Raw genomic sequence first — 25,494 nt, 5'->3', positions numbered from 1 at the left:
TACAGGCTCAGCGCTGGCATGTGGGAAACGAGCCATTTGGCCGCCAGTGGCAGTCAGGTGATGTGGTGGGATGTATGATTGACCTTGTGGAGATGAACATCATGTTTACACTCAATGGAGAGATGTTGATCAGCGATTCTGGCTCAGAAATGGCTTTTAAAGATATTGAGATAGGAGAGGGTAAGTGCATAAATCTTTGTTCGTAGTTAAAGACACAATCTGGATTGGTTTCTCTTATACTTATGCTAAATATTTCTAGGTTTCATACCTGTGTGCAGTCTGGGCATGTCTCAGGTTGGTAGGATTAACCTGGGTCAGAATGTCAGCAGTCTGCGTTATTTTACTATCTGCGGTCTGCAAGAAGGATTTGAACCTTTTGCTATCAATATGAAAAGAGATATCACTATGTGGTTCAGTAAAAGCCTTCCCCAGTTCATCATTACACCAACCGATCATCCTCATATTGAGGTATTTATGCATTTGTTCTCATAGTGGTTCCTAAATTTCTATTCCCATACACGTTATGGTTTTACTTTATGTACAGTATATTAATTGTTTTTATTCTTAGGTGTCACGCGTTGATGGAACAGTGGACACCCCTCCTTGCCTCAAGGTGACCCACAAGACATTCGGGTCTCAGAACGCCAACACAGATCTGCTGTTCCTCCGACTCAGCATGCCGATTGAGTTCCACGAGACCTTCAAAGTCCCTGCTGGTACGACACTTCTGACCCGTGCCCTGACGGTGCCAGAGGATGACGTTTTAGAGGTGGACCCAGACTCTGACTTTGAGATCCTCAAAAAGTCAGCATCTCGCAAAGAGCAAGAAGAGGAAAAAAAAGAGCCATCTGTGCCAAAGGAAACCCCTGCCTTCAAGAATGGGGAGAATGAGAAGGATGCTTCTACTGAAAAAAGCAAGAAGAGAGGGTATGCCACAACTTCTGATGATGATGATGAGGGAAACATTGTGTTCTACCTCTGAGGCTTGAATGTTGTCATTTAGATTCCTTTTCAAGGCAAAGAAAGCTGCATTGATCACACCACCGCCTGTTGTTCCCACCTTGCCCCGCTTAGTGGAGGATGTTGTGCCAGACGACCGGGATGACATGGACATAATCCTCAACACAACAACAGTAGGACTCATGTGGCTTTAAAGTATCATATTCTTATTTGTGCTATTATGTTGCAGTGTTTTTCACATTGATTAGTTGAGGTAGACAGTCTTCATACCATTGTTTTCTCTCCTACCCATCTTCATTCTCCAGTATTACTACTCGGTGAGGATCTTCGCAGGTCAAGAACCAGGAGGTGTGTGGGTGGGCTGGATCACTCCTGACTATCATCAGTATGATCTTCACTTTGATCTCAGCAAAGTAAGAAATGTCACTGTCACTGTTGGTGACGATAAAGGCAACATCCATGATAGGTATGTTGACAAAAAAGGTCAAATTCTCAAAAAAAAAAAGAAAAAAAAAAGAGATGTTTTGATTCCAAAATGGCTGTGGTGGTCCAACTATTGACCTCTTGGTTTGTTCTTTAGCATCAAGCGCAGCAACTGCTACATGGTGTGGGCAGGGGAGTTCAGCGGCTCCCAGCAGACCCGAGTCAGTCAGGAAGACTTTGTGATTGGGTGTCTTGTTGACTTGGACACAGGACTCATGACGTTCACAGCCAATGGAAAAGAGATAAACACTTTTTATCAGGTGACACACAACTTAACCAGATAGCACTTTTATCACTCATGAAGTCTTGTTAATTTACAGTAACTGTGCTTGTTTCTTTCAGGTGGAGCCAAACACAAAACTCTTTCCAGCTGTCTTTGTGCTGCCTTCCAATCAGAACATGGTCCAGTTTGAACTTGGGAAGCTGAAGGTTAGAGGCCGTGAACTACTGTAGTCTTTGGCAGTGATCGTTTTTATGTGCAGCATTGATACCTATGTTTTCCTGTCATGCCAGAACATCATGCCAATTTCAGCTGCCATGTTCCGAAGTGAACGCAAAAACATTGTGCCTCAATGTCCTCCCCGACTGGATGTCCAGATGCTAACTCCGGTCATCTGGAGCCGAATGCCCAACCATTTCTTGGCTCCGGAGACTGGACGTGTCAGTGAGCGACTCGGCTGGATGGTGCAGTGTCAGGATCCTCTCACCATGATGGCTCTCCACATCCCAGAAGAAAACAGGTAGAAGCAGTGTGACTCTTCAAGTCAAGGAACATTGTTTTTTTTTTTTACAAAATTAATAATTCTTTTTTTGTGTAGATGCATTGACATCCTGGAGCTTTCTGAACGAATGGACTTACTAAAGTTCCACTATCATACTCTCAAGCTGTATGGCTCAGTGTGCGCTTTGGGCAACAACCGTGTGGCGCATGCTTTGTGCAGCTACGTCGATGAATCCCAGCTCTTCTATGCCATAGAGAACACCTACCTTCCTGGGCCAATGAGGAGCGGTTTCTATGACTTGCTCATCAGCATGCACCTTGAGTCTGCAAAACGGAACCGCCTGGGAACAAACAAGGAATTCATCGTGCCGATGACTAATGAAACCCGTAGTATCACTCTGTACACTGCCAAATCTCATGCTCTGCCGGGGGTTGGCCTCACCACATGTCTCCGCCCACAACTTCATTTCTCCCCTGTTGGGTTTGTGGGAACAGATCCAGACATTTACACTCTTAGTCCAATCATTCCCTTACAGGTGAGTCTGGTCAACTCCTGCATTTACAGACAAGTTTCCAGCAACAGAATTTTGATTTGTTTTTGTATTTCTAGGTGCTAAAAATCAAAGCTCTTAATATGCTGATTGAAGCCGTGCAAGACGGAAGTCAAGCTATGAGAGATCCTGTTGGAGGCAGCGTTGAGTTTCATTTCGTTCCTATCCTGAAACTCATCAGCACCCTCCTGATAATGGGGGTGTTCGATGACGACGACGTAACACATATCCTAAAAATGATTGAGCCCAATGTCTTCAACCCCAAAAAGCAGGAGGAGTCTGTAGAGGAAACAGCAGAGAAGGAGCCACAAAGGGTGGCAGAGGTCAAAGAGGAGAAGCAGGAGGCTTATATAGAAGAGGAATACGAAGATTATGGTTTGGGCGAAGAGGAGGAAGAAGAAGAAGAAGAAGAAATGGATGAGGAGGAAGAGAAGGCAGCTTTTGATGCCTCACACCAGGAAGCTGCAGAAGAAGCTGACCAGCTGAATGGTGAAAAAGGAGCAGAGGAAACAGAGAAAGAGGTGAAGCCTGTGGAGACGAGTGGGGAGGCTAAGGACGAACATCTAGAGCAAGGCCTTTTCCAGATGAAGTTACCAGAGTCCGTCAAACTACAGGTACAACCGATCCACGGTTTAACTAACTTTTAGAGTCTCAAACATGTTTGTGGTTTCACATTTGATTGATATTTGATTTGCTCTAAGCATAAATAACACATTTTATACTAAAAATAGCTTGAAATTTTGCTATGGATAGAATATGTGACAAGTGATAACATGTTTTTCTGTTGCTAGATGTGCACTCTTCTGCAGTACTTCTGTGACTGTGAACTACGCCACAGAGTAGAGGCCATCATTGCCTTTTCCGACAAGTTTGTCACTCAGATACAGACTAACCAGAGGCAGCGCTACAATGAACTCATGCAGGCCTTCACCATGACGGCTGCTGAGACTGCACGAAAGACGAGAGAATTTCGCTCGCCGCCTCAGGAGCAGGTACTACACGTATACTCTCCTGAAGAGTGATGCATTGTGGTAAGGATTCTATGGAGTTGAATTGGGGCCAATATTATTTGAAACCCAAATAAAACAAATTGAAAAAAATATTGGTGTTTGGCTAAAAAAATTTAAATTTCAGAAACTTTTTGCTATTCTTAAACAAACTCAATTATTTTCAGTTTCAAATATTCTGTTTTTTTATGTATAAAAACTCAATTTCAAAGCTTTTTTTTCAGTTTCAAATGTTTTTTTTTCTATGCCTGTATGTAACACAATAAGATGGCGCTTTGAACGGACTAGAACAGCGTTTTGGACGTGAGGTTTGTGCACAATAAAACTCTGCTTTTTACGCTTGTCAGACTATGATAGTACAGACAATACAGCCATTTTCTGATAGTAATTATTACGGTTCTCGGAGTCAGTGAATGCACCAGGACTGAAGTTACCACCCTCATCGATTTTGATTGGTCCTTCGTGTTTGCCCCGCCCCAATGCACCACAATGGGGCCAAAAGTTTTAAAATTTGAAAAAAAAGAGTTGAAAGTGGAAAAAAAGATTCGAAACTGATCAACAAAACATTTTGAAATTGAAATTTTGAGTTTTGAAACCTTAAAAAAACAGAATATTTGAAGCTAAAAAATAATAAAGTTTGTCTTAGAATAGCAAAAGGTTTACGACATTTTACATTTTATTTTGACCAAACAGAATTATTTTTTTCAATTGTTTTATTTGGGTTTCAAATAATATTGGTTCCAATTTAGCTCCATATAATTAGGATTTATTTTCCTCAAAAATACCGTTCCATGCTGTTTGAATTCTCAAACAGCTAAGAATGCAAGCTTGTCATTGTTTTTGTCTTTTTTTTAATAACATAACCTTTCCTCTGTTAGGCCAATAGATGTGTTCATCGGTTGTTTACTGAGATGGAAATTGTTCTGATTTTGTTTACTTGCATGTTCCTTGTTTCCCTGTTGTATTATAGGTCAACATGCTCATGAACTTTAAAAACTGCCTCGAGGATGAGGAACCTCCAGTCCCTGATGATGTTCGGGAATCCTTGTTGGTTTTTCACAATGCCATACTATTGCACTGTGGTCTGTTTTCTTCTTCCGTATGAAATCAATTTAATATTTTTACTCTAGGCTGTAAATGTCAGGCAAATGAGGGTCTCAATCCTCTTTTTTTGTTGAATTGTTTTAGGCGTTCACATTGAAGAGGAAGAGGAGGAGGAAGTAGTGGATAACTCTGTCCGTGGACGTTTGCTTCGTTTGCTGGAAAAGGTGAAAAAATTCAGAGAAAAGAAGGTGGAGGTGGAGCCTGAAACCCAGGAAGACAAAAAACCAAGTGAGCGTCCAATCTCATTTCACACATTATGTCCTCTCACTTTACACCACAGGGTAAAGTTACTTATGACTGCAAGTTTAATCCTTCAGTGTCTCTTTGTGCCAGGCACTTTACAGGAGCTGATTTCCCATACTATGATCCACTGGGCCCAAGAGTCGTTTATCCAGAACCCTGAGCTCGTCCGTATGATGTTCAGCCTCCTCCACAGACAGTACGATGGGCTGGGCGAGCTCAAGCGTGCCCTTCCCAAGGCTTACACCATCAATGAGGTGTCCATTCAGGACACCATGGACCTGCTGGAGTGTCTGGGTCAGATCCGGTCACTGCTGATTGTGCAGATGGGTCCAGAAGAGGAGAGGCTCATAATTCAAAGCATTGGGTTTGTATTTAGTCGGAATGTCTTTTCTTTAAGCTATTTTGTGATGAATGCATAATTATGGAAAACCTGCATTGCTTTGTCTTTTTAAGGAACATCATGAGTAACAGAGTTTTCTACCAGCACCCCAACCTGATGCGAGCTCTGGGCATGCACGAAACTGTCATGGAGGTCATGGTTAATGTGCTGGGCGGAGGAGACTCGAAGGTAAATATGAAGTTCACAATAATGACAAAAAATTTGACTTTAAACTTAAATTGGTTGTTTGTTTTAACAGGAGATCAGATTCCCTCGAGTGGTGACAAACTGCTGTCGCTTTCTCTGCTACTTCTGTCGCATCAGTCGTCAGAACCAGCGCTCCATGTTTGATCACCTGAGCTACCTTCTTCAGAACAGTGGCATTGGTCTTGGTGATTGTCGTGATTCAATTTTTCTTAATTATTTAAAAAAAAAAGTATTCTTATGAAAAGTAATCTATAATGAAGTTTGTGTATTCAGGAATGCGAGGCTCCACTCCTCTGGATGTGGCAGCAGCGTCTTGCATTGACAATAATGAACTGGCACTGGCTCTCCAGGAGCAAGACTTAGAAATGGTAAGGTAAAAATACCAAGCTGTCAAGCTAATATTTTTTACTTTAAAATTTACTGCATTGATATGTTTCCAGGTGGTGAAATATTTAGCTGGTTGTGGACTTCAGAGTTGTCCCATGCTGCTGGCTAAAGGCTACCCCGACATCGGCTGGAACCCCTGTGGTGGAGAAAAATACCTGGACTTTCTTCGTTTTGCTGTTTTCGTCAATGGTCAGATTAAAATGTTCCTATATTTTATTACAGTACAGCGATTTAAAAAAACAAAACATTTCTGTCTTTGCTGCACAGGAGAAAGCGTTGAAGAGAATGCCAACGTGGTCGTACGTCTTCTCATCCGCCGACCTGAGTGCTTTGGCCCAGCTCTGAGGGGCGAGGGTGGAAATGGACTCTTGGCTGCTATAGAGGAAGCCATCAAAATATCTGAGGACCCTGCGAGGGATGGTCCCAGTGTAAAGAAAGACAGACGTTTTCCCATGTGAGGACATACATCTCTCCCCTTTTGAATGTGATGAAATAAAGTGCCCCTCAATATTTTTTGATACTAAACATTTTACCGCCGACAATGTGATGCCCATGCTTAGAGAAGGAAGTACAAGGGGAAATATTGCTTTAAATATAATATTTCTGATGATACAAGAAAACAAGATATTAGAAGGCAACCAAACCCTAGATCAACTTTTTTTGTCTCTATAAATGGGGCTTTAAAAGTGCTGACTATTGTTCCTTGACAAATTTTTGACAATTTAAAATAAAATTCTATATTTATATAAAAAAAAAGTCTAAAATCGTCCATGTGCTGCCCCCTACAGGATGAATTGAGGTATTAAATTTGAAATTTGTGATTCGTCAAACCATACAAGTCCTACGTCATTTCAGAATTCCCACGTCATGATCTGCAGCTTCATAATGATAACAGTCCTGTTGAAGCCCCTCCCCTCTGACTGGATTTTCAAATTTCGGCTGTGGGTGGAGTCTGCCTCCGACTGTCCTGTTTGGTTACCCTTTAAAGTTCCTCTCCGAAAGTCTTTTTTAATTATGTTTTTAGCCAAAATAAAAGAAAAACCTGTCAAATTTTTTAGGACAGTTTCATTAGAAATTTCCCTCTGAGGTGTGGGAAGGCCTGATGGTGCAGAACAAGCCCACCCCCACTTCCCATCATCCACTTTTTCACACTTTCTTCTGCAAAAAAGAAAAATGGCGAGCAATATTGGTGCTATTCAGCCGTACAGTTTTGAGCCATACGCCAGCTCAGATGAGGAAAGCAAAGACGTTCATGAATGTGGTCGTCTTAAGAGGAAGCATCAGAATGGAGCTTGTGACCTGACTTTTGTAACTTCTTTGTCACAACTATAACCTTTTAAAACTGCATTTTTCGTCTGCTCATATGGATTCAAATCAACAAATATTCAACTATGCAATTTTAAGCTTAATTTTCTGTATTTATAAATCATGAGAAAAGGTCACAAGAACCTGTCAAAAACACAAAAGGAGAATTTTTATTGGAGTGGGTCTTTAAGTTGGTTCATTGGAGCAAGAGTAAAGGGTATTTAGTGGAAAATGTAAGAAGGGAAATTACTTAGTAAAACTGAAGCTTCGTTTTTTTATAAGTTATAGGGACATTTTCTATGTTTGTAGGTTTGGAGGAGAGGAGCAGCACGAGGAGAACAGGGTCCACCTGGGCAACGCCATCATGTCCTTCTACTCTGCTCTTATCGACCTGCTGGGCCGCTGTGCTCCGGAGATGCATGTAGGCAGCTAACAGGGTAACATGCAAGACCTAGCAACTCTGATTTAAATCAAATTCGTTTTTTTATTGTAAAGTTGATTCAAGCTGGCAAAGGAGAGGCTCTAAGAATCAGAGCCATCCTGAGGTCTCTGGTTCCCATTGAGGATTTGGTGGGAGTTATCAGTCTTCCTCTGCAGATTCCCTCTTTTGGAAAAGGTAAGCAAACAGACTTTTCTTTTAATTTTCATTAAAATTTGTAGACTTTTAGGCGTGTTTCTTCAACCGATTTGCATTCTTTCAATGACTTTTGATGAATATTTTCTTTCTGTCATGCATAGACAACAGTATCATCGAGCCAAAGATGTCGGCTAGTTTTGTGCCGGATCACAAGGCCCCCATGGTGTTGTTCCTGGACAGAGTTTACGGCATTGACAACCAGGACTTCCTACTCCACGTGCTTGAGGTGGGCTTTTTGCCAGACATGAGGGCTGCTTCCTCTCTGGACACGGTAAGCAAAAAACACTGTGGTGAGAAACTAGTTTTTTAGGGCTTATTCCTGAAAAGAAAAAGTTTTGGATATTTTTTCCCACAGGCTGCTTTCAGCACCACAGAGATGGCGCTGGCTTTGAACCGCTACCTGTGTTCTGCTGTGTTGCCGCTCATCACAAAGTGTGCGCCGCTTTTTGCTGGCAGTGACCACAGAGCCATTATGATCGACTCAATGCTGCACACCATCTATCGGTTGTCTCGAGGACGAGCCTTTACAAAGGCTCAAAGAGACATCATTGAAGAATGTCTCATGGCTTTGTGCAAGTAAATCCATCACAAGCCTGTCTGCTGATGTTGTTTGTAAGCAAAGCATAATCCACTTTTCCCTTCAGGCATCTGCGTCCATCCATGCTTCAGCACCTGCTGAGACGGCTGGTGTTTGATGTGCCCATCCTCAATGAGTATGCCAAGATGCCTCTCAAAGTAGGAAAAAGTTTTGTTTCAACTTTTCATTTAATTACACTTACTTTTAAATAATAATGTCAATAATTTCTGTTGTTGCAGCTTTTAACCAATCACTATGAGCGTTGCTGGAAATATTATTGCCTTCCTAATGGTTGGGCCAACTTCGGAGTTGCCTCTGAAGAAGAACTGCATTTGACGCGAAAACTTTTCTGGGGGATTTTTGAGTCGCTTGCTCACAAGGTGGACTCTCCTCTGCATAAAAAAAGTTTTTTTCTGAACCCAGAAGCTTACAAATTTTGTAACATTTTCATGTCATAATTCCAGAAATTCGATGCTGAAATATTCAAAATTTCAATGCCGTGCATCTGTGCCATTGCTGGAGCCATACCTCCGGATTACGTAGATGCAAGCTACTGCTCTAAAACTGAGAAAAAGGCATCGGTAGATGCAGAGGGAAACTTTGATCCAAAACCAATTGATACCACAAAGTGAGAAGATATGTCTAAAAACAATCTGTCTTTTGCATGTAATGTTGAAGCATACTCAGATTAAATTTGTCTTTCAACCACAGCACGATTATCCCAGAAAGACTGGATCCATTCATCAACAAGTATGCTGAATACACACATGACAAATGGGCTTTTGAGAAGGTACATCTGTTTTTTCACAAAATATTTTCCTTTTTAGGATTAATTTATGCTTTTAGTTTGATTTATTTTTAAAATAAATCTGTCTAAAAGTAAATGTTCTGTATATCTATTTACAGTTAAGTTATTTTTTTTAACATGTTGTAAATTTGTGTGGGTCCTAGATTCAGAACAACTGGTCATATGGGGAGGTGCTGGATGAAAATGCAAAAAGTCATCCCATGCTCAGACCATACAAAACCTTCTCAGAGAAGGTGAGTTCACTGACAGTTGAGACTATTATTTTAAACCTCTCTAATGAAACTAATTTTATTAATCTAAAGGACAAAGAGATCTACCGCTGGCCAATCAAAGAGTCAATTAAGGCCATGCTGGCATGGGAATGGAACATTGAAAAAGCTAGAGAGGAAGAGGAGTCAGAGAAGAAGAAAACGACAGCTCGAAAAATCTCTCAGACTGCTCAGGTGCCCACAATTAACAAAATATTGCAATTTTTTAATGCTCTGTCAGCACTTTTTATATTGTTCCCTTTTATGCCCCAGGCGACATATGACCCCAGCCATGGCTACAGTCCTCAGCCCATTGACATCTCACACATGGCTCTCTCCAGAGACCTGCAGGTATGCCAGTAAAAGCTTAAACCACCAAATTTATTTCGTTTTTCAACTATTCACATCTGTTTGTAGTCAATGGCAGAGCAACTAGCAGAAAACTATCATAACACCTGGGGTCGTAAGAAGAAGTTAGAGCTGCAGTCCAAGGGTGAAGTATAATTATGCCTGAAGAAATATGGATAGCAAAAGATTTGGAAAAACACTTGTGATTGAATGTTTTGTTTGAAGGTGGAGGAACACACCCTCTTCTGGTTCCCTATGATACACTGACAGCAAAAGAGAAGGCCCGAGACCGAGAGAAAGCCTATGAGTTGCTCAAGTTCCTGCAGCTTAATGGATATGCTGTCACTCGGTAAAAATCCAGACTTTTTTCAAATGCTATTCCTGTTTTAGGAATAGTCAGGTGGACCATTTCAGCAAATGTAACATGTTAAACATTAAAAGCAAGGTAAAAGTTTTCAACTAAAGTTAAGGGAAGCTTCCAAAGTGGGAAAAACAGCCACAAGGTGTCATGTTAACCAGTTTTCAACCTTAACTACACACAAACAAAGTATTTAACTTAGATCAACAAGGATAAATAATTGATTTGTCTTCTCTTCAGGGGCCTGAAAGACATGGAGTCAGAAATATCATCCATAGAGAAGAGGTTTGCTTATGGCTTCCTACAAAAGCTGTTGAAATGGATGGAAATCGCTCAAGAGTTCATTGCTCATCTCGGTAATATAATAATAAAAAAAAGAAAATACTTTTTCTTAGGCTTTAGTCACATGCAGGGTTACAGGTGTGTACGAGTGCTTTGGGTTTTTCGGGTTGTCTGGCCCATGGAGGGTTGTTGAAAGGAGTGGATAGAATTTAAAAGGAACTCAAGTGTGTCTTGCAGTTCCCTTGAGACCCGTAGGACGTATGAAAATGGAACGTACCATTGTCATGTGTGGTATTGTGAACTATTTGTAAGGCTAATATAAGTCAGACTCTCTAAAAACAATATTTCCTGCATGCCCTGTACACGTTTGTCCAGATTTTCACCTGCAGATGTCTTGTATTAACCTGTAAGGGCAGTTGTGACTAAAGCTTTTAATTCATGAGCCCAAGAACCCCACGAACCGTGTTTTGTACAATGTGACTTGCAGAGGCTGTGGTTAGCAGTGGGCGAGTGGAAAAGTCTCCACACGAACAAGAGATCAAATTCTTTGCAAAGGTGAGTCTGGAAGGTAGCTTTCATGGTGAAAACATTCATGCTGTACTAAGTCAATGAATTTCTTTTATAGATCTTGATGCCCCTGATCAACCAGTATTTTAAGAACCATTGCCTCTACTTCTTATCGACACCTGCAAAGGTCCTGGGTAGTGGGGGTCACTCCTCCAATAAAGAGAAGGAGATGATTGCAAGGTGATTGCTCTTTGTGGTTTCATTTAATTGCACTGTTTATAATTACTCCAGAAATGAAACTCTATCTTTTCTTCTTGGCTTTGCTCTTTCCTTTCCTCTTCCTCATAGTATCTTCTGTAAAATGTCTGCATTGGTGAGGCACAGAGTTTCTCTTTTTGGTAAGGTGCCACGTTTTTAGGAATTCTGAATCTTTAACTTTTCTCCATCTCTCTCAACTTTCTTTTGAGCAAAATCTTTGTAAAATAAAAGAAAAATTCTAACTAAGACCAAAACAGAGTTTAACATGAAAAGCCACGTTTCTGTATGCAGGAACGGATGCTTCGGCAATCGTTAACTGTCTTCATATTCTGGCTCGATCGCTGGATGCAAGGTTTTGTATAACAAAGATTGACAGCATGATTCTACGCTTTGTTTACTTTCTATTTTCAATAAAATGTACCGTTTTTTTCCCTTCAGGACGGTCATGAAGTCAGGGCCTGAGATTGTGAAAGCAGGTCTGCGGTCCTTCTTTGAAAGTGCAGCTGATGATATAGAGAAGATGGTAGAAAATCTTAAACTCGGAAAAGTATCTAAAGGAAACCAGGTTAATAATGTTTAAAATGTTTCCATTTCTAAAACTGATTTCACACTGATTTTATCAACTGATCATGATGTTTTCTGCTTCTCTAAAGCAAGTGAAAGGCGTGTCCCAGAACATCAACTACACAACCATCGCCCTCCTTCCGGTGCTCACATCCCTGTTTGATCATGTTGCTCAACACCAGTTTGGAGATGATGTCATATGTGAGTTCTCCCTGTGAATAAAGTTCTTTGTTACTGTCTGGATTGAATCATTTTGCCTGACACTTCTGGGTTTGTCTCAGTGGATGATCTACAGATGTCCTGCTATCGCATGATGTGTAGCATCTACTCCTTAGGGACTGTCAAGAACCCACATGTTGAAAGGTATTTCCAGAATTATTAACTGTTCTTCAAGAATTAAGAACGTGAGGACATTTGCTTTTGTCCTTGTTGCCTCCAGGCAGAGACCAGCTTTGGGAGAGTGTCTTGCTCACCTTGCAGCAGCTATGCCAGTGGCCTACTTGGAGCCCCATCTGAACAAATATAATGCTTTCTCTGTCTACACTACAAAGACACCTAGAGAGAGAGCCAGTGAGTTCAAAACCTTTTTTTTCCCGATAACTTTCAGCAAAGTTCTGATTCTTTTTCTTTCTCTAGTCCTGGGTCTTCCCAATGAGGTCCAGGAATTATGTCCAGACATTCCAGAGCTGGATGCTCTCCTCAAAGAAATTGGAGACTTGGCAGAATCTGGGGCTCGCTACACCGAGATGCCACACGTCATTGAGATCACTTTGCCTATGCTGTGTAATTATCTGCCACGCTGGTGGGAAAGAGGGTTTGAAAACTTTCCTGAGATGGAGGGCCAACTCTGCACCGACGTAACATCCGAACATCTTAACCAGTTGTTGGGCAGCATCATGAAGATTGTAGTCAACAATCTGGGTATTGATGAGGCGTCGTGGATGAAGAGGCTGGCAGGTGAGCACTTTTTCACTTTCTTTTTGTGCCACACTTGTGTATTTCCTTGGTTACTATATTTCTGTATATGCAGTCTTTTCACAGCCTATAGTTAGCAGGGCAAAGCCAGAGATGCTTAAATCACACTTTATTCCAACAATGGAAAAGCTGAAGAAGCGCACCTCAAAGGTGGTGGCGGAGGAGGACCATTTACGCATGGAGGGGAAGACAGAGGGGGACGAGGAGGACGGCACAATACGAGATGAGTTTGCTGTCCTCTGTAGAGACTTGTACGCCCTCTATCCTCTCCTTATCCGATACGTGGACAATAACAGGTACAATAGCATCTTCTAGCATAGGTTTTTGCTTTCTGTACTTTTCTAATAAAACCAGATTGACACGAGCATTTCAATACTAGTGGAAAACCCTTTCCGGTCATCTTTTGATCAATTGTAAAAGCGTTTCCAGTGGTTTTTAAATTATGATTATGCAATTTTTAGCCAAAATAATAAAAAAAAACACAACAAAAAAGTGTGGTTTTCTAGGACATAGTTTCTGCAGTTGGACTGTAGTACATTAAAAATGTCTCTGTGAATTTGTGGGCTGTTTCATTGGGGTGGAGCAACCCCACCCCCCTTCCCCTCCTCGTTGATGAGGGAGCTTGTGGCCCAATATTTGTCATATTTGAACTACGACATCAGAAAAATGCCACAAGACCATGTTAAAAACACCAAGAGCACAATTTGTTTTTGAAGTGGGCCTTTAAAAATGCTAAAAGACTTCACCCATTAGCTACATTTTAAAAGCCATTAGCTAAGGTAAATATTTTCTTATTTAATTAAGATTTTAAGGCGTGCAAAGCAAAATAAGCTTTGATCACTTTGTACTGAGTTCACATAACAGTTTTATATTTAAGATTTTATAACCAAAGTGTGTTTTTTTTTCTTTGCTTGAGGTTCTCTATGGTGTCATTTACTAAACAAAGAAAAGAACACTTATACTGATGATAGAAATGGATAACTTTGTATTTGCCTTAACATTAGCATTATCTAACTGTTGACACTTTATGGTTACAAACAATAAATCAATCGTCAATCACCTGCCTCCCCTGACTGCACGACTGACACCAATACATGCTGAAATACTGATAGAATAATGTAAATTAATAAAATGCATTGAAAACATGCTGTTCTTCTTATACTGACGCATACATTTCTTTTTTTTTCTAAATTAAATATTGCTGTCTACAGCCCTTTTTGACCCTTTATATGAAAAAAAATATAAATATATGGCCTTTGCAGCTCAATCCAACTTGCATTAAATTTCCAGTCAAGTAAAATTAAGAGACAATATCATTTCAAATGTCTTCAACCAAAAATTTTGTTACGTCAAGGTAGTAAGTGAGTACTTTTCTCTTCTACAGGGCGAGGTGGCTGACATGCCCTGATCCAGATGCAGAAGAACTCTTCAGAATGGTCGGAGAGGTCTTCATATTCTGGTCCAAGTCTCATGTGAGCTTGACCTTTGACTTTTAAAGGCAATTGAGGACAGGAGTTCTATTTTTTTTCAAACACTTCTTAATTTGTACTTGATAGAACTTCAAGCGGGAGGAGCAGAACTTTGTAGTGATGAATGAAATCAATAACATGTCATTCCTCACTGCTGACAGCAAGAGCAAAATGAGCAAGGTAAGACGCGGAGACGGGACGAACACTTGTGACTCAATCTGATCACCATCTTTGGGTCTTCGGGACAAACTTATATCCCAGAAATTCTTCATTTTTTAAAATGTAATTTTATATTACAAATCCTTGTTTTTTATTATTCCCAATTGTTTATCTATAACTATAGATTTTAAAATAACAAAAAATGTGTTTTTATCAGTATTTGCTAAAATAGGACTCAACTGCCTTTGAAAATTTGGCCTCTTGTTCTTTTGAATATAATCTTTTGGACATCCTGTTCGTTGGCTTTGGTTTAACTGGTATAAATTGTTGTGACTGTCTGCGGTTTGATTTGAATTCCAGTTTTTGAAAAAGAAAATCAGTTTTTGTTTAACAATATTCTCTCTCTGACTGTCCACTGTCTTCTTCTGTTGGGTTGCTGCTGGGTTTCCAGGGCGGGGACACAGAGGTTAGACTTTGTTTCTGCACGACCGCTGTGCTGATCGCATGGCACCTCACTTTGGGGGAACTTTTCATCAACCCCCCCAGCACACTGGCACATCTGATCCAATATATGTACTCATTAATCCTATACAGAGATGCTTGAAATCCTGTATTATTTTCTAACACGTCTAAACACAATCTTGTGTAAAATGTAACAATAGGGTGTTGACACCATAAAGCATCAATGGACAAATGGGGAGGCCTGGTGTATAGGCCACACCCAGTCCTGCCAGTGTGTGAGGGGGGGAGTCTGGAGGCGCTTGATGAAAGTACACAGCTGTAGAGTTGGGCTCATGACACTGAGCTTTACATGAAGCCCAACACGGCAGTGAGAGCTCAGTGCCATCATGCTGTCACTGCGTTTGCCCTTCTTTAATCATAGATGTACCAGTCTTTTACTTTGTCTTTTTTTTTTTCTGTCCATGGAGGCGGGTGTTAGCCTGCAGGTTTTGTAATGTAGCTTTTCTCCACTAGGAGGTACTAGCCTTCTCTGTGCTCTTCCTTTTCTTTTTAAAATCCCAGAACACATCATGGTTTATGCTCTTAAAACTCTCCACACTAACACACAGTTTGACATTTTAATCTCAGTTCAGCAGATATCTTGTATCCCGAGTCTAACCTATATATTAACTGGCAATCGTAAATTCCCCAAATGGCTTTGCACCCTCTAAACTTCTCCCATAACACAAACACACATAGGACAGCATTTGTTATTAATAGATTGGCAGCTGGGATTAACAAAGAGACCCCAATCCACACATACAGTTCTAAGAGTATCACCTCCTAAATCAGTTATTATTCCTGTAGCAATGATCAAACGTGAAATTTTAATCTAAAAAAAAAAAAATAAATAAACTGTCGTTTTCTAAGAAAAAGTTTCTGCAGAGCAGCAGAAGTTCATTAAACATTAGTGGGTGGGACTATTGGCGCAGAGTGAGTCTGCCCTCGTTTCCCATCATTACTTTATTTACACACAGCTCCTCACACACCCAACCTATTAGCTATGCATCAAAAATGGCAAGCAATAATGGAGTTATCCAGCGGTACGACTTTGAGGCAGATAACATTTAGAACGAGGAAAATAAAGACACACAGGAATCTATTTGTCTGCAGTGGATGCATCAGAACGAAGCGGAGCATGGAGCTCATTCACTTCAAAAACAAAGGTGACATTTTGGTCGTCTGCTCCTGCTTCACAATAATTTGATTAAAAAAATACTCAGAAACACAGTTTTTTATAAATGTCCTCCATCATGCGAACAATGCTACGAGAACATGTTAACAAGACCAAAACATGATTTTCATTAAAGTGGGTCTTTAATCTGTGATCCACCAGATCTCTCTTTTATAAATCCATCTGACCTGCCCACCTAACATAGATGATAATAAATAATCACATATAGAAATGAAGAAAAAATTTGGGAGGGAAGGACAGTTTTGTTTTTGCTTGTTTTATTTTATGGTGAGTGTTTACATATGACAGCTTGCAGCTAATGAGTCTAACCAAGAGTTTTTCTCCTTACCTTCATCTAATAATACATTTTATTTACTATCAAAGGAAAAAAAACGTTTTAGATAATTGTTTTGTTCAAAAATCAATACATTGAAGTCTGGATGAAATGCTTTATGTTGCATGGTTTTATTAAACTACTACTAATTTGCCTTTTTATAAACCCATTCCTTGCAGCTTTGCTTTCTCTAAAGCAGCTAAACCCCTTTATTTGCCCTCATTGTGGCCTTTACTTATCACTCTGAGCTCAGAGGGAAGCAATAGCAGTTAGTGTATAACGGACAAATAAAGGTGAGGAAAAAATGCATTTTTAACATTTAATACCCGACTGTACGACCTTAGCTTATAGTATTGATGAAAACAAATGCTTTTTCAGGGAATTCAGAGCTATTCGTTTTGAAGTACTTCTTAGGTAGTAGGTCAGTTAAGTACACAATAGTTGCAGTAATCATGCAACTTTTATGAGTTTCAATACACTTATTTTACCCTGACTTGTTTATAATGTGTGCTGGGAAACCCTACATCAGACTCAACCTTCAACACAACACAAAACAACTTACTTTCACAATGAAGGATTTATCTAATCCGAGTTGCTGCAGCTGCAGGATTTGATGGGATGCTTTGAATGCTTGTTGTTTGTCATCTGTGTTCACAGGGTGGAGGTTCAGATACGGAACGAACAAAGAAAAAGAGACGAGGCGATCGCTACTCTGTCCAGACGTCACTCATTGTTGCTGCCTTGAAAAAGATGCTTCCCATAGGCCTCAACATGTGCTCCCCCGCCGACCAAGAGCTCATCAACTTGGCTAAAATCCGCTACTCTTTGGTAGTTTTGAATGCTTTTTATGTGATTTATGGTGAATTTGTGTTTAACACTTCAGAACATTAATTGCTTACATGTTCTTTGCAGAGAGACACTGATGAGGAAGTGAGGGAGTTTTTGCAGAACAACCTGCATCTTCAGGGGAAGGTATCTGAGGTTTTCCTACTTGTCATATCGGCTGGTGTTTGTGACTTAAAGATTTCTGAAGCTCCTTTTGTTGTTGGAAGGTCGACAATCCGTCTATGCGCTGGCAGATGGCTCTTTACAAAGAGATGGCAGGAAAGGCTGAAGATGCTGACGCTCCCATGAAGGTTGTGAAGAGAGTGCAGGAAGTTTCTGCTGTACTCTATCACCTTGAAGTGGTGAGATTCTGATTTTGGTAAAAATAACCCACCCCAATTCAATCTATTATTAACTCTTTTTGTTTGTCATAGCCCTTTCATTTTCTCTTACTTTAAATTTACCACGTAGATCTGTCAAATGTGAAACAAAAATAGAAATGACTATTTCAAAGACTTGACAGTTACTGAAGAAATAATCTCGATTTGTCAGACGGAGCATCCTTTTAAGTCCAAGAAGATGGTGTGGCACAAGCTTCTGTCCAAGCAGAGACGCAGAGCCGTGGTCGCCTGCTTTAGGATGACCCCGCTGTACAACATTGCAAGGTGATAAAATGTTTCCAGGTCTGATGCAGCAAATACTGTTTAGATAAACTAGGTTGTGTTTCAATTTGGGGGCTTGTCCAGGATGAGGAATAGGTTGAAGTTATATTGGTTCTCCACCTTCATGGCTGTTCTAACTTTTTCCAGCCAGCAAGGCCAAGTGGGCCCCTTATGGTTTAAAAATGGGCAGAAGATGTGGGTTTGTCCGCAGTTTCCGTGCTCACATTGGCTTCAGCCGCCTGAATAGCTATGCTAGAAAGGGCAGCTGCCCAGGGTCGACACCCAGGCTGTCGGTCAGTGGGCACCACAACCAATGCGGACAAACCCAATTGGGACCCACTGCCGACTTTTAAACCATATGGGGCCCACTTGGTCTTGCTGGCTGGGCTGGTGCCGCTGAAAATGATCAGAGATATGCAGAAATATAGGTTTACTCAAAGAAGGATGAAAACGTTTTGCCAAATGGAGACATTTTGTAGGATTGGTTTAACTGATGATGTTTGAAAACATGTTGTGGTGTTCACAGGGGTCTGTGTAAGGCCCTGTGATTTATTTTTCATCACAATAGTGACATGTGTAAAAAAACCAGCAAAAACTTACATTTGTTCTGATCATTAATGGCGATTGGTATTTACAGAAGGCTGTTGGGGCTCCAGCACAGACTTGGTGCAGTCAATCCACCAAGTCACAGGGGAATGTTGAATGCATGAATTAATACTTCAAATTAAAATCGTCCACTTCTGCTCCTTGCAGGCACAGAGCCTCCAACATGTTTCTGGAGGGATACAAGCGCAACTGGCTTCACACTGAGGGATTCTCATTTGAAGATAGGATGATAGATGACTTATCTGTGAGTTTTGAGCAATCATGCCACTTCTATTTGTTTTTTTCTTGGTGTCTTTCACCCGTCAATTTCCCATTTACTCCAGAAAGCAATGGAGCAAGAGGAAGGGGATGAGGAGGAGGAGAAGGAAACAAAGCCAGATCCCCTTCATCAGCTGATTTTACACTTCAGTCGTACGGCTCTAACAGAAAAGAGGTGAGGCTGAAACAGCACCGTAGCGCAGAAGTCAAAGTTGGAGGTCTGGAACCGCATGGCTGTGCAAAATTCATAACTAATTATGTTTTTTTTTGTTTCTATTCTAGTAAACTTGACACAGACCACCTCTATATGGCATATGCAGATATTATGGCAAAGGTGAGGCATCATGACGGATTCCAAATGTTGGTTAACTTTAAACTGTTTACTTGATTGCGTTTATGCTTCTGTTTTTTTTTTTTTTTTTTAGAGTTGCCACATTGATGACGAAGATGAAGGGGGAGAGGATATGATGGAAAACTCTGAAGATGAGATGTCCTTTGAGGTGCGACAGTCAGAACTGGTAATGGGCGGCCAGGGGCTGGGGACCAGGAACACAGTGGAGCGGTAGCTCTCGACGCATTGAGTGGCCTCATCATTAGAGCATTACAACCAAACCACATCTCTCCTCATCTGTGTTTTGTCTCATCACCTCCTTCTGTCTTGTCGCCTGTTTGTTTGCTGTATGTTGTGCTTTTTTGAGTAACAGTTTCTGCTGCTTGGAAACTGAAAACTCCAATCCAGATGCTAAAATATCTTGAAAACAGGACTTAAAAGTACTTTGACGATTTCAGTTGTGGATCAAGTTTTGAATGGCCTTAAAGTCTCACTCTGATCAGCTGTAAGGTCGGGCACCGATTGGGTTTTAATCGGTTCCGGTGCCAAGCAGTTCTTTGTTTCGGCGCCAATTTTGGTATATTGGTATTAAAAAAAATGCCTTCCTCTTGCCAAATTTGAAGCAGAACAGCAACAAATGGGCTGAGACTCCGCAGAGGGCCTGAAGCTTTTTCTTTACCCTTTTTTTCATAATCTTTTTGGAAACGTGCGCTTGTCCTGTCACCGGTCTTATATGAGCCCGCCCATAATCGCAAGAAAGGCAGAAGGATTGGCTAAAACTTCAAAGTACCGATCAAAGTTCTAGTGGTCTTTTATTTATGATTTTGCCGTTTTTTGCCAAAATCAAAATTGTTTTTAAGGACATAAGTTTCTACAGAGCAGCAGTAGTTCTTTAGTAATTTGCATCTTAGTCGTGGACGGGATTGTTGGTCCCGCCCACCCCCATTTCCCTCCTTGTTGTCCAACGTATTTCCTGTATCACAAAAACACTCTTTGGACTGAAATCCAATCTTAAGCTTATTTATATTTATATATGTGCTCCATCATCAGAAAAATGCCACAACCACATATTCAATTGAAATCAAATTTTTATCGGAGTGGGTCTTTAAGGCATTGATTACTGTTTATTTATTGTTAATCTGGATTGAGTCAAGATAAATCCAATTAATTTGAAGTTATGATACTAACATTTATTCTTAAAGCTGTAATCATCTTAGCCAAATGAACAGTTCAAATAATCAGGATGGTGTCATAAAATTCAATTGTCGAGACAAAAATGGATGACTTTTTTAATCTAGTTCCACTCTACATAAAAAGGCGGAGCATAAGTAGAGAACGTTTTAAGAATTTATAACAGGAGTGTCCAAAGTCAGTCCTCGAGGGCCGGCCTCCAGCTGGTTTTCCAGAAATCCTGCTTTATCTGCTGCTGATTACCTGGATGTGTTTGGCCAATAAGGAGCTTCAGTGTCAGGTTGGTTAGAAAACATGTAGGACACCGGCCCTCGAGGCCTGACTTTGGACACCCCTGATTTATAGTGTGCTTTAGGTGCCATCCTTAGCTGCTCCTCTTTATGCCTGTTAAGAATATTTTTATGTCAAGTTTTTAAATACACCACTCAATTGTACATATGCATAAATGGCACACAAACAAAAACTGTACATGCCACTTTTTTACATTTAAATTTAGTTATTTAAAAAAATGAGCACATCTTGTCCATTTTTATCTATGTTTTTTTTCCTTTCAGAATGACTAAAAACAAATTTAAAATATATGCACTGCAGGTTTTTAGATTAAGGTTCACGTGAGCGTTTTTGGTGGTGTAGAAGTTCATTTTTTAGGTAAAACAGTTGCTGTCAATTTCTGGCACCTGCTAAGCTTTGGTTCAAAGTTGCTTTATTTCTAAATACTGTCTAGAATATGATTCAGTGCAGCATGCTGCATCTGTGTATATTCGTCTCTGCTGCAGATACAGCAGAGGAGGCTTAACATCCTGCTTAAATCCTGGTGCTTTCCATGTTCCAGCTGAGGCAATCTTTGTGTCAAAAGTTAACATTACAGCTGCTTTATGCTCTTTTTCTAAAGTGAGGTAATACAAATACAGAGAATTGACAGCTCCTAGCAGAGGTGTAGCCCTCTTTGATGCATGCATGCACATTTCTTAATTTCCTGGCTTTCTGTTTTGTCGTTTCAACCATTGTGATGCATTATAGCATTTTATTGTGCAGCAAAACAATGTGCACATCTTGTTTGCATCGACAACTGCCATAACTACCAAACACAAACAGGAGGTACAAGCAGCAACTCTTGAAAATCTATTTTAGGGTTAACCAACTTTTACAAAGTGCACCAATCTGGTTAAGTTGCTTGTAGAGTTTTGCTTTACTTCTTTCTGTTCGTTGTTGTGGTTCCTTATTTACTTCCAAACAGTGGAAAGCATTTTAAATAGAAGCTTTTAAATATGCTAAGAAGTTTAATTAGGGTTAGGGTTAGGCTAATTTTTATTTAGATTGTCAACAGTTGTGATAATGTTAAAATATATATTCTGAGAGAAATTTTAGGTTAGGATTTAATGTTTGATATGCAGAGTAAATCTGTACAAAATATCTTTTTTTTCATTTACACAAACAACCCCTTCAAGATGAATGTGCAACATACAGTTAAATCCAGGACTTATTTTAACGTCACCTTGAATGTAAAGCTTTTTTGCTCCACTGTATGTGGTTAATTTTTAATGCTGTATTAGAGATGTCAATACAAATCACCACCATGTTGTCAAATCAAACGTCTGCAAAGTACTCTTAATTTATTTGTAAAGGCAGAATTCTGTCGAAATGTTTCATGATCTATTTATATCCAAACACTTTCCACCGTGGCTTCTGTCTTTCGTCTTTGTCGACCGCATGTCATTTCTGTCACCTCCATCGCCTCCAGTCTGTATTAACTGAATGCTGATCAATGTTATCCCCCCTCCCCACTCACATAGCAAACCGAGAGACTACAGTGAAAGCCAGGGCCGAGGGTGCAACACCAAAACCTATAGTCGCACACATGCTCAATTCATGATCATCTTACATGTTGAAGTTACAGCAGCGGCAGATTAAGGTACGGTTGCACCACACATAGTGGGTAGAGCACGGCAAAGCAGAGCGGGAGGGAGGGAGAAAGGGTGGGTGTGGGGAGGGAGGTGGGGAGGATATGTTTGTTTATGCTTTTCATTATTTGGGATGATTCTACCCTATTTGTTTCTGAATAAAACAAGATCTACCAAATTCATAAATTATTTTTTATCTATGAAATCTAAAAAGTCTGGGATAAATATTGCAGACTTTTATGAAAAATTGTTTGAAATATTTCTATTTTTAAAATGTTTTTTTTTTTTTTTCCCCAAACTGTCTTAGTTGCAGTTCTGCTGCAGTTAAGACACTTTGGAAGCCAAAACTCAAAGCCATGGAGGCTGTTTCCTGTAGTCCAACGCTTGCTCCAGACAGCAAACGTGAAGACGTAGTGTTATAACTCCGAGACTAATGGGAGTGAGGTGAAATTGTACAATAATCAGATAGATTTTTGAATTTTACTCTTTATCCTGGATTTAAAATGCATGCTGAACAGAAATTTTTTGAATTGAAACATTTAATGTCAAAATAAAAGCATTTTTTGTCTGAATATTCCATGTAAAACATACGGTAAGTGCATGACATTCTATTACTTTCCATTACTTTTTTTTGACATTTTTTTTATGTAAAACATAGGGTTTAAATAAATAGGTTAGGGATTTAAATGAATTTAAATTCTTTCACAAATACAACAAGACCAAAAACTGATGCTGTCCATGTGAAAAACAGGAGAAGGAAATGGAAAAGCAGAGGCTCCTGTACCAGCAGTCCAGGCTGCATAACCGTGGAGCTGCAGAGATGGTGCTGCAAATGATCAGCGCCTGCAAAGGTAGTCCTGCTTTTTCTCAGAGGTCAGTAAAATGTTCAGCAGGTTTATGGTTTCATGTACCATGCAGGTGAAACGGGTCCGATGGTTTCTACGACGCTCAAGCTGGGTATTTCCATTCTTAACGGTGGGAATAGTGAGGTTCAGCGTGTAAGTATTCCTGGATTTCCTTTATTTTCCCTGTGAAATTACCCTTAAATAAATTGAATATTATCTTTTTATTATCAGAAAATGTTGGAATATTTGAAGGACAAAAAGGATGTGGGTTTCTTTCTGAGTATACAGGCTTTGATGCAGACTTGCTGGTCAGTTTTGACACAAATACTTGGACTTTACATTTTTTTTGTAAAAAAAAAAAAAACATTAAAAAACTGCTATAACTGCATTTGTTTCTCGAACAGCGTCCTGGATCTTAATGCCTTTGAAAGGCAGAATAAAGCTGAGGGGCTCGGGATGGTTTCTGAAGAAGGAACTAGTAAGTCTGGTCCCTCATAACGGTCTTCTTTTTCTCCCACACATTATTGAGTTGAAGGATTTCACTGCACTGCAGCAACGCAAATGGCCAAAAGGCGGAACCATGTGCTTAAAATTTGAACATTTTTGACAAATTTGAAAGACAAATGTTCAAATTTCTCTGTAGCTTTAAGCTACGGTGAAATGTCATGTCAGTCCAAAGGCTAGCTAGACTAACTGGAGAAAGGAAAAGCCATATTTAGATTTAGATTTAGATTTATTTCAAACATTTAACGAAAAAAATACAAAGCATAAGTATATGACATTTTAAGAACTAAAATTCTAAAAAAAAAAAAAAAAAATTGGGGAAAAAAACTTATATTTTCTTGAATTTATTTTTTCTTTTATTTGGTAATTTTCTGTAAAATAATGGGATGCAACATTATTTTTACCTTTTTTACAGTTTTTGTGGAAACATTTGATATCCATCTTTTTAGTAAAACCCCAAATTCTTTTTTTCCCAGATGGTTTTCATTATATTACACAATAATTCCACAATGAACCTGAAACTGTACAAAAATAACATTTTGATTGTTTTGAAGTTATCCTGTAAAATCTGTTTTTTTGTAAACAAATTTACATTTTTTTAAATAATTCTACCTTTGACTGTTTTTTTTAGGCAAATTTGATATTAATTTTTTAAAGCCCCAGAATCATGTTTTTCACAGATGGTTTGCTGTTTGCAATATATTACACAATAATTCCACAATTAAGCGAAAACTGTACAAAAAACTCAATTTTGAGAAGTAAATGTCATTTTGTTATGACAAAAAGCAAACAAATTTAGATCAAACAGTTGCAGATCAATTGTGTAAAAAACGTATGAATCCAAAAGGAAAATGTCAAAACAATGTGAAAAAATGTGTTTAAAAAAACAGGAAGACCTCCACTTAAGTATATATTGCTTCAAGGATTTATTTTAAGGGATATCACAACTAAGTGTCACATTTCTTATTATGTTAGTATGAAACCTTCATGTGAAGTTTTGAATGAAAACTTTACACCGGCTGATGCCAAACCCTGAAAGTCGGCTTCACTACTCAGAGTTAAAACTAGTAATTGAGAGCACATAATGGTGTTTTTTTTTTTTTTTTTTTTTTTTTAAATAAGTTGGTGCAAAATGGTGTTGTATTTTAAAGATGTATAAATACGATTTTTTTGTAAATTTTCATGAATGTTCCGCTGTATATGCTGACCATCCATGGTTATAGTTACATTTTTTCATCTTTGAATGATTAGATTTCTAACATAAAGTATCATTAACGCCTGAAAAAGTGTTAAAGAAACCCATTTTTTGTACTTTTGACGTAACTTATATTAGTTCAGGTTTTTTTCACTTTGTATGTTGAGTAGTTTGACTTATTGGACTTCACCAAACACCATCTAATTCTGTAGGTTCATTTAAAGTTCTACTTGAATGAATTTGTCATGGAATGTTGTTAATCTCCCCTCCTCATCTCTTAGTCCTCAACTGTTGTCACCACACTGATCCTCTCTCCTTTCCCCACGATCACTGCCACCTCTCCCCTTGTCCCTCCATTTATGGTCCTCAGACTTGAACCTAGATCGGGGTAAATCATGTTTCTCTCCATCAGCCTCTCTCATTCCTCTATCTGTCCTCTGTCCCTCTGGCTTCATCACTACTTTATTCTAACATTTGGATTGTACACGAGAAGACTGGAAGTCTTTGTCCATCGGTCACATTCATGTAGCTTGTGTGCACTTCTCATTTAGAAAAAATGCAAAGAATGGAATCTGTGATAAAGTTCGGCATATTTTAGATTTTGGTTCTTGGTAAAATGGAGTATTTTCT

At 39.5% G+C, this 25,494-nt stretch overlaps 1 protein-coding gene across 2 annotated transcripts in view; it reads left to right on the top strand.

Annotated features, from left to right (window-relative positions):
• LOC112141892 (ryanodine receptor 1) overlaps positions 1–25,494 on the top strand; it is a 50,437-nt gene that overhangs the window by 13,453 nt on the left and 11,490 nt on the right. The window contains exons 28-85 of one of the 2 annotated variants that reach the window (XM_024265124.2): positions 6–180; positions 260–468; positions 569–927; positions 1,004–1,133; positions 1,266–1,426; positions 1,541–1,703; positions 1,786–1,872; positions 1,957–2,183; positions 2,262–2,700; positions 2,775–3,329; positions 3,507–3,707; positions 4,693–4,804; positions 4,911–5,054; positions 5,160–5,433; positions 5,523–5,637; positions 5,708–5,840; positions 5,929–6,023; positions 6,096–6,231; positions 6,310–6,496; positions 7,657–7,768; positions 7,843–7,963; positions 8,086–8,255; positions 8,340–8,560; positions 8,629–8,719; positions 8,801–8,941; positions 9,026–9,189; positions 9,273–9,351; positions 9,513–9,602; positions 9,672–9,812; positions 9,891–9,968; positions 10,035–10,110; positions 10,191–10,314; positions 10,564–10,679; positions 11,093–11,160; positions 11,231–11,352; positions 11,461–11,510; positions 11,662–11,722; positions 11,809–11,935; positions 12,024–12,135; positions 12,216–12,297; positions 12,374–12,504; positions 12,571–12,891; positions 12,965–13,205; positions 14,294–14,381; positions 14,466–14,558; positions 14,989–15,003; positions 17,204–17,374; positions 17,459–17,518; positions 17,599–17,733; positions 17,924–18,036; positions 18,787–18,883; positions 18,963–19,072; positions 19,180–19,231; positions 19,323–19,415; positions 23,072–23,171; positions 23,239–23,318; positions 23,397–23,473; positions 23,570–23,643. In XM_024265124.2, the coding sequence (XP_024120892.1) occupies positions 6–180; positions 260–468; positions 569–927; positions 1,004–1,133; positions 1,266–1,426; positions 1,541–1,703; positions 1,786–1,872; positions 1,957–2,183; positions 2,262–2,700; positions 2,775–3,329; positions 3,507–3,707; positions 4,693–4,804; positions 4,911–5,054; positions 5,160–5,433; positions 5,523–5,637; positions 5,708–5,840; positions 5,929–6,023; positions 6,096–6,231; positions 6,310–6,496; positions 7,657–7,768; positions 7,843–7,963; positions 8,086–8,255; positions 8,340–8,560; positions 8,629–8,719; positions 8,801–8,941; positions 9,026–9,189; positions 9,273–9,351; positions 9,513–9,602; positions 9,672–9,812; positions 9,891–9,968; positions 10,035–10,110; positions 10,191–10,314; positions 10,564–10,679; positions 11,093–11,160; positions 11,231–11,352; positions 11,461–11,510; positions 11,662–11,722; positions 11,809–11,935; positions 12,024–12,135; positions 12,216–12,297; positions 12,374–12,504; positions 12,571–12,891; positions 12,965–13,205; positions 14,294–14,381; positions 14,466–14,558; positions 14,989–15,003; positions 17,204–17,374; positions 17,459–17,518; positions 17,599–17,733; positions 17,924–18,036; positions 18,787–18,883; positions 18,963–19,072; positions 19,180–19,231; positions 19,323–19,415; positions 23,072–23,171; positions 23,239–23,318; positions 23,397–23,473; positions 23,570–23,643 (8,299 nt within the window). Of the gene's footprint in view, positions 1–5; positions 181–259; positions 469–568; positions 928–1,003; positions 1,134–1,265; positions 1,427–1,540; positions 1,704–1,785; positions 1,873–1,956; positions 2,184–2,261; positions 2,701–2,774; positions 3,330–3,506; positions 3,708–4,692; positions 4,805–4,910; positions 5,055–5,159; positions 5,434–5,522; positions 5,638–5,707; positions 5,841–5,928; positions 6,024–6,095; positions 6,232–6,309; positions 6,497–7,656; positions 7,769–7,842; positions 7,964–8,085; positions 8,256–8,339; positions 8,561–8,628; positions 8,720–8,800; positions 8,942–9,025; positions 9,190–9,272; positions 9,352–9,512; positions 9,603–9,671; positions 9,813–9,890; positions 9,969–10,034; positions 10,111–10,190; positions 10,315–10,563; positions 10,680–11,092; positions 11,161–11,230; positions 11,353–11,460; positions 11,511–11,661; positions 11,723–11,808; positions 11,936–12,023; positions 12,136–12,215; positions 12,298–12,373; positions 12,505–12,570; positions 12,892–12,964; positions 13,206–14,293; positions 14,382–14,465; positions 14,559–14,988; positions 15,004–17,203; positions 17,375–17,458; positions 17,519–17,598; positions 17,734–17,923; positions 18,037–18,786; positions 18,884–18,962; positions 19,073–19,179; positions 19,232–19,322; positions 19,416–23,071; positions 23,172–23,238; positions 23,319–23,396; positions 23,644–25,234; positions 25,253–25,494 lie in introns of both variants that reach the window. The other variant, XM_036215118.1, reaches the window with a different exon arrangement.

The sequence above is a fragment of the Oryzias melastigma genome, linkage group LG14 (genome assembly GCF_002922805.2).
Source record: "Oryzias melastigma strain HK-1 linkage group LG14, ASM292280v2, whole genome shotgun sequence".
Taxonomy (NCBI): domain Eukaryota; kingdom Metazoa; phylum Chordata; class Actinopteri; order Beloniformes; family Adrianichthyidae; genus Oryzias; species Oryzias melastigma.
The sequence above is the reverse complement of the archived record's forward strand: the minus strand, read 5'-3'. Positions and strand labels throughout refer to the sequence as shown.